At 38.9% G+C, this 7711-nt stretch overlaps 2 protein-coding genes across 2 annotated transcripts; both read right to left on the bottom strand.

Annotated features, from left to right (window-relative positions):
* Positions 1 to 1434: 1434 nt before the first annotated feature.
* On the bottom strand, positions 1435 to 3396 carry LOC121251743 (transmembrane protein 256 homolog). Its single transcript, XM_041151081.1, has 5 exons — positions 3236 to 3396; positions 3092 to 3162; positions 2843 to 2923; positions 2562 to 2605; positions 1435 to 1809 (listed from the first exon to the last, which is right to left on the bottom strand). The coding sequence occupies exons 1-5, from the start codon at positions 3363 to 3365 to the stop codon at positions 1710 to 1712; spliced, it is 426 nt and encodes a 141-aa protein (XP_041007015.1). The 5' UTR covers positions 3366 to 3396; the 3' UTR covers positions 1435 to 1709.
* A 520-nt stretch (positions 3397 to 3916) lies between these two features.
* On the bottom strand, positions 3917 to 7433 carry LOC121251742. Its single transcript, XM_041151080.1, has 2 exons — positions 7067 to 7433; positions 3917 to 6408 (listed from the first exon to the last, which is right to left on the bottom strand). Exon 2 carries the CDS (start codon positions 6296 to 6298, stop codon positions 4172 to 4174), a length of 2127 nt encoding a protein of 708 aa, XP_041007014.1. The 5' UTR covers positions 6299 to 6408; positions 7067 to 7433; the 3' UTR covers positions 3917 to 4171.
* Positions 7434 to 7711: the final 278 nt, after the last annotated feature.

Genomic DNA, 7711 nt, shown 5'->3' with positions numbered 1-7711 from the left:
CAAACTATAATAAAGAAGCGAAGTTTTGGAGGAGAGCATAAAAAATTTGAGTACGTTTCCACGACCTTTACCCATTTTTGGTATCAGAGGCCCTTTAATGGCGGAACGAAAGGTGCATAATTGTTGGTGGTTGGGTGGCGTGTACGTGTCTGCTCTATTGTGTAAATGCATCATTGATTAGAAATTGGCGGAACCAAAAGAGACTGATGGTTGCCATAATTACAAGCCTGACGACCCCAAGGAGGGTGTAAACACTAAACAGCCTCAGCCTCTTACACATCTAAAACAAAAGCAGTTATATTGTAGTAAATACACACTCAAACTCCTAATATCAAACAGCAATCTAGTATAGTACTGCAGAAGCAAGCAGATTATTGAGCAGAGCAGCCACTAGAAGTTACCAACTCCTAATGCAACAGCCGTGCATTATGGCAACTAGGAAAGGCCAATCCCTTTCGGTACTTGTAAAATAAAGTACATCAATACAACTAGCAAACACATAAACATCCCAGCACAAGCAACAACTAGTGTAGTGCAGTACCAAGAAGTAGCACTTGTAGCAACAATGCAGCAACAGATCGCACACCAAGCAACAACCAAAACTGAACCAGGAAAATCTAACACACCACGTTATAGAAAAAATACACCTTCCACTACCCCCATTTACCTGCAAGAGTTTTATTTTCAAGCGACGCAGAAAAACCTAGGAGCATGTTACTTTTGTAGAAACTATGAAATTCACTGCCAGTGATTTCCAGTAGTTCTAACACCATTTTCCTCGCCTATCTCCTCAAACCATCGAACTCCCTCTCTCCCTCTCTCCAAATGGAGTAAATTGAGGCTGCTAATATAAAGTCAACAGCTCACTCTGGAGTGACTTACCCTTAAAGTTTCTAACTATCCATTGGATGGTAAACACAATTGAAACCAGATCGATGAAAAAAAAAAAAAAAAAAGAAATGGAGCCGTTTGTAAGTGGATGTGGATGTGGATGTGGCCTACCCAAGAGCTGGTGTTCTTACAGTCTGGCAATTTGATTTTCTCAAAGATATCATATAGTTAAACAAAAAAATTAACTAGTATCTGTTCTAACTCTAATTTCCAAGGACAAAAAGAATTCTGCATAAACAGAGTCTGACTGCAGGAAAAATTACATTTTAGCCGCTCAAACTCCAGTTCCTTTTGCAATATCACCACCAAAACTACCAAAGTTGTCACCTACACCCCCCCTTCCAATTTAGAATGCAAATTACAGTTTAACCACTCCTTAAGATATAACTATTACGATGGATGAAAAATATGTGACATTACACAGACTTAATGAGTAGATTTTCAAGGAAGAGGCAAATTGTAGAAGGGTGGTTGCTTGACGGGCTAAGCGGCAATTCTAGTAGTTTGGGGTTCAAATTGCAAAAGGGGTTGTGGTTTGATGCATAAAGTGTAATTTTTCCATCACATTAATATAACTCCATTGTTGAAATACAAGATATCAAATAGCAACTAAGTAACAGAAGAAGTACATTGACCTATACATCAAAAAGCATTAGAAAAACAATTATGGGAGAGGTGTACGAGATTTAAGTCCTCCAGTAAGCATCAAATCCGAAGAAAAAGAGCATGTCAAAGTTTTGTTCTCCCAGATTCCAGCATAGACACAAGATATTACAAGTGCAGCATTTTGAGCTATCATATCATATGAGATTGAATTCTTAGAAAAGCAGGCTGGCCCAAGCAGCAATAAATGCAAAGCCTCCAAATGGAGCTAAGGTAGAATACTTTCTGTCCTCAAGGAATGCAACGACGTAACACCTACAAAACCCAAAGCATTTCCCAACGGTCAATATTGACCTTTAAATCATAAGCAGTCCTTATGAATACTTCATTGAAATTGTTCCATAAAACAGATAATGGATTTAAAAACACAGTCGAGCCAACTAAGACATTGGCTTCAAATTTATGCACACACACACACAGTGGGAAAATAAAGTCTCTTATATTCAGAAAAATATATAAGGATCTGATATTGCTGTTAAGTCAAAGGTGGCTAAGATGAATGGACACATTTGGAAATGATGTTTCTCCAAATGGACTCAGAAAATATCTGCTTTCTTTTTTATACAAATTGACTCAGACATTATAATTGGACATTATTTTTTGTTTCTCAATACTATTTTACTCCTACGCAAGCAAATGCTCCATGGGATTCAGAAGCAACCTCATTATGAATGCACTACTGCACTACAATCACTTTGGAAAGAAAAAAGAGGATTTATACTCGATTACCATATTTATGATTCCACGAGCAAACTTAACAAATATATATAAGAAATCTTCAACGTCAAGATTTTGATCAAAAGGGAAGTATACTTAAGTCAGAAGACTGTTTATATGATTGGAAAAAAAAAAAAACCATGTATCATATGTTTTGTTTTGTTTTGATATGTGAGTAAAGGGTGTAACAGCACTTCTCCTCCCCCCAACAAAAATAAAAAATAAAAATCCAAGAGCGGGTAATCAGCACTTTATTTTTTTTTGATAAGTAGCAGGTAATCAGCACTTACGTCCCAGAGAATGCAATAATTCCGGTTGTCAAAAGCCCTCCAAACTGAAACAGCCGAGAAGAGAAAAAAAAGTTCACACACTTCTTTTATAAACACTGAATGCAAAATGTTAGGCAAAATAATACACGTGAAAACTTGCATGATTCACATATGCAAAAATGTAGACATCAAAACTTAAAAGATACATTGGATTTTGGACCCAAAGCGGAAACATTTAACACCTGTACTAATCCCAAAGAAATACTTCAACAAGGGCAAATTAATTGGGAAAGGAAACTCACGATGTTGGGGTTTTTGGTAATAGGGGCAGAAACCAAAGCCGCAGTGTGAACCAAGTGGTATAGAGAAGCTGTATGCCAAACCTTCCCAAAATTCGAATAATATATCAATATCAAAATCAGAACAGGAGAGCACACAACAGAAACACAATACCAAACTCTACCATGAAATCAGACTAAAATAAAGATGGTTAATCAATGGAATTAAAAAAAAAAAGAACAAAAAGTAAATCGAGGAGGTAAAATATATACCTCTTTGTAAGTTGGGTTGGCGGGCTTGAAGACATGAGCACCATATGTGCCCAAACCAAGAGCTGCCACTCCTGTTTGCAGCAGATAAAAAAAAATTTGAGAGAGAGAGAGAGAGAGAGAGAGAGAGAGAGTAGGCAGAATTACCGGAGAGGGCAGCAACTTTGTGCCAGAGTTGAGGATTCATTAGATTATTCTTCTTCTTCTCCACTCGGTTAGTTTGCTTTGCCTCTCTTAGGGTTTTCCTGTCTCGTTGGGGTTCATGCCGCAGCCTCATGGACGGCTTTTGCGTTCTCCAGCACAAGTTTTAAACGACGTCGTTTATAACATACGAAGGTACTCTCCTTGTAAACGGTCAAACGGCTTGTAGTTACGCCGTACAGAGATATGGCTAACGACCTGTAGTAAAATGGAAGGCTCGAAGCTAACCGATTGTGGCCCAAGCCTCCGCAGTTTGATGCTGGTTTTGTCTTATAAAAATGAATTACAGACACAAAGAGATTACATAAAATAAATTTATAAACTGATATAATTTCATAAAATTTATTAGATTATTTTATAATAAAAATAATTTTACAATCTGACGTATTATATTAATTTGTTAGTTTACTTTTGTATATTCTCTTTATAGCTAAAATATTTTCCTATAAAATGCGTCCTCAAAGTTCTATAGAGGCTGCTGACATACTTTGGAAATAAATTCAAAAGAAATCATTTCTGAAGAAAACGATGCATGCTTTGAGAAATCCAGAGTACTCCTTAACATGCGCAACACCATCGTTTGGGATTCTAATAAGAACAGTCATTTGAATTGACAATAACAATAAATGTTTGTAAACTACATATTAGAATTCAGTTCTTGATTTGCCCAGTACGAGTCATTACGTGTTACAGCGATCCTCGACAATAAATGTCTGTAAACACAGCAAACACTCCCCCCCCCCCCAAACAAAACCATCTGGGGTTAATGTTGCATTGGCCTCTAATCAAGTGTGATACACATTTGTACAGTTAAATCTAAACGTCTAAAGAATGCTGGAATAGAACTCCAAACAAATCTTCCTTTCCTCCTTGCCTAGCATGTTATGCGTTTCCTCCTGTGGCAGCATGAAGCAGCTCGTCTGGGGTTGCAGCCGGGTCCAGATCCCAACACTTACCTGGCAAATTATTCCTACCTTCCTTGAGTGGACAAGATGGCACCTGGTGCGAAAAGCGTAACATCTCTCTTCTTCGGATCCATCGAATGGCATTTTTGTCTGTATTTCTTCGGTATACTGTCTTGAATCCAGCCAACTTCACAAGGGGAGTTACACAAACACCAAGCTCTTCAGAGTAATTCTCAAGAATCTCCACCATTTCATATTGGTGCCTCACTTCATCTGGGGTTGATCTACTCCAGTCTGCTGACCAATTCCGATAAATAGCCCAAATATCTCCACTTCTCGGGTATATCCGAACACATCCTCCCCTACCAGCTTTTTCCTGGCTAAGAACATGAGAGAAAATATTTACTCGGTCTACAACATCTGAGTTCCAAACTCTGAAATTTCCACAAGATTTGGTAAACCCACAATCCAACCAGTTCACTAAGCCAAACTCACTATCCGTTTTGGAGTTCAAATAAGTAATATGAATCTTGAATGGTTCAACTGAGATGACCTCCCGGATCAGACAGTACAAGCGAGGCATACCATCTTCTTCATCATATAAAGCCCATATTTGTTTAGGCTTGAAGCATTCTTCTGATCTATCTTTGTCAAAATCATGGAAGTCAGGGTCAGGGACTGTAAGTGAGATTGCTCGGGGTTTCTTTGGCTCTAATTGATGACCAAAAGTGCCCAAATCAGCTTTTTTGGGTGTATATTTGATCCCTCCAGATCTGTCAACTTCTGTCTGTGCTTCTGCCTTCTGCTTAACTGGGGTAGCTGCCTCGGATGCCAACTTCATCTCTTTCAGTTTCTTCTTAATTTCTGTCCGTGCCTTTTCAATCAACAACTTTCTAGCATCAAATGCAGGTGGAATAGACAATCGCCTAGTAAGAAGTTCACTCGGATTGTTAGGCTTGGGATCATGTCCATTACTTGCATTATTTCCATCAGCCAATCTTGCTTCTGATGCAGATTTTAAACCCTTATCTTCATACCCATTTCTAAAACTGGCCTCCAAAACCACCTTCCTTTTCTTTTCAGCCCTACCAGCTTTAGATCCTGGAGGTTCGCTGCAGCCACCAGATGAGTTTATAGTAGCAACAGCATTTTCCAAGGAATGTTTTCTGTTCGCTCCTGATTTAACATTTGCTCTTGCTTGATTAACATTTCCATTAGCCTGATAGACATCAGTGGATATGGTAGATCGTCCATTAGGACCCACAATTCCAGCAGAAGTTCCAGAGAAAGAGCTCCACTGGAACGACACATTTGAAACATACTCATATCCATGTGCAGAATGAAATCCTGAGACCCCATTCCCTGTAACAAAGGCAGGGTTAGCTGGGATATAAGTTACCCCATCAAACCCATGACTTCCATACCCATTACCAGGCACATGTGACCAAGGAGAATACGGGAAAGAACCATTTGCTGGGGCCGTGCCAGTTTCCACAGCAACGAAAACACTGCGACAGTTCTTACAAGAGAGTCTTTTATTCACATACTTCCGAAGATACTCGTACTGAACTTTACAAGAGGTACAAACGGTCCAGAAAGTGTCAAGTCTTCCATGAGAGTTTGGCGAATTGGAACAATTGTTGAAACCTGGAACCCCTGTAGCATGAATCGGAGCTAAGTTTGTCTGATTAACCCCAGGTGCTAATTGTTTGTTTCTCTTGCGATCATAAGAGCTTCTCTTAGAAATGTCAGACAGTAACGTCCATGCTTCAGAAACAAGTCTGAATGCCCCATCAGCCCCCACACATTTGTTCTTATCAGGGTGGAGCAACACTGCCATCTTCTTGTACTGTTTCTTCACTGCATTTTTATCAGCGAAAGGCTTCAACCCAAGAATTGAATAATAGTCCAACTCACCGTTGCATTTAGCCTCAGAAGCAATATAAACTTCAAATGTGGTCAGCATTTGAGATATACCATCCAATCCCGGATACAATGTTTTGGCCTTTAGTGCATAATTCTTCGCACCTGCAAAGTCTTTCTCTGCAAATCGCTTCTCAGCTATGTCTTTCGCCTTAAGAGCCTCCTCTATGTTCGCTTCCATGTAGGAACCCAAATCACTTCAAGACCAAGCTCTTGAAACAAAAGCTACGACCAGCCCAACATACTTAACCACGCAAAATGCCCAATTCTTGGGTCACATCATTTTCATCTCTGCAAATATTTGCTAAATTTCTTCAGGTTTTCGTTGATATCAAGCTTATATAGTCTACGTTAGAATTGTAGTCAACCAAAGCATACATTACTCATTTGGAACAACAAGATTGAAAAATAAAATAAAATTTAGGAACAGTTTCTTATGTTTTAAATATAGCCAATAATCTTCACTGAAAACTTACACTTTATTTTACTACGGGAAAAAACCAAGGAAAAGAACAGATAATGAAGTAAAACCCTCAAATATCAGTTTTTAAGAATGGGTACGACTTGTTTTTTTGTTTTTTGTTTGATGGGTAAGAATGGGTACGATATCAAAGAAAGAAATCTCCAAAATAAGATATTTCTTCATTTTTTTTTTTTTCAATTTCCTCAGCAACCAAACATTCTGAACTCGAAATCCATAACCCCAATTATTAAAACCCACAAAAGGAACAGAAAGATGCTCGGTTCTCCAAATCAAGACCCTAATCGTACTTAAGCAACTCAGATTCAAACCACACCGACAGAATTCAAAACCCAGAAACTCTAGAAAAATAAATATTACGCCCATATTGAGCTCAAAATGTTTTTAGAAATATAAAATTGGAGTGCACAGTAACAATTAGCACGGAAATTGAAGACAAAAAAAAATTAAAAGAATCCGGACACTCACTGAAATTTGAGCAGAAAATGGAGGAGCAGGCGATCCAGATCGCCACGTGTATTTAGGAGCTCGAGCAAAAGAGAAAATGAAGATGAGCTACTTGTGAACTTACTGTAGCAAGACACTAACACATATATAGAGAAACCCCATTTTCAATACATGCGCGCGCGCGCACATAGATTGAAGGGTACCAAATGGGAAAGGTAAGGGTTTTGTGCAATAGAAAATTGAGGAGTGGGAGAACCAGGTTGATAGGGTTTCCGGATCCGGGTCGGAAGGTGGATCCGTCCCTGACGATAAATTGAAGGTGGCGTCGGATCGGCGATGGGGGGTAATGCGGGCGCGGGGGTTGGGGTTGGGGTTGGGGGTGGGGGTGGGGATAAGTGTGATTTTTGTGGTAATAAAAATAATATGGTGATTTTTTTGTGGGGAGTAAACGGCTTGTTAAATTTTAATGGGACTTTAATGAAGGGTTGGTGCTAATGTGCGCTGTGGTGAGTTATGGCCATGGAGCTGCCAATCTTTTTTGAGTTTGGTAGTAGTTAGAACTTAGAAGTCACACGTGGAATTTGTGGTTAATTATTTACTTATATTTTGTAAAGAGTGTTTTTTTAGTTTTTTTTAGCAAATTAGCCCCTTTTCAAACAGAAGTAC

Source organism: Juglans microcarpa x Juglans regia, chromosome 2S, assembly GCF_004785595.1.
Source record: "Juglans microcarpa x Juglans regia isolate MS1-56 chromosome 2S, Jm3101_v1.0, whole genome shotgun sequence".
Classification (NCBI taxonomy): Eukaryota; Viridiplantae; Streptophyta; class Magnoliopsida; order Fagales; family Juglandaceae; genus Juglans; species Juglans microcarpa x Juglans regia.
This window is presented reverse-complemented; position numbering and strand designations above follow the sequence as displayed.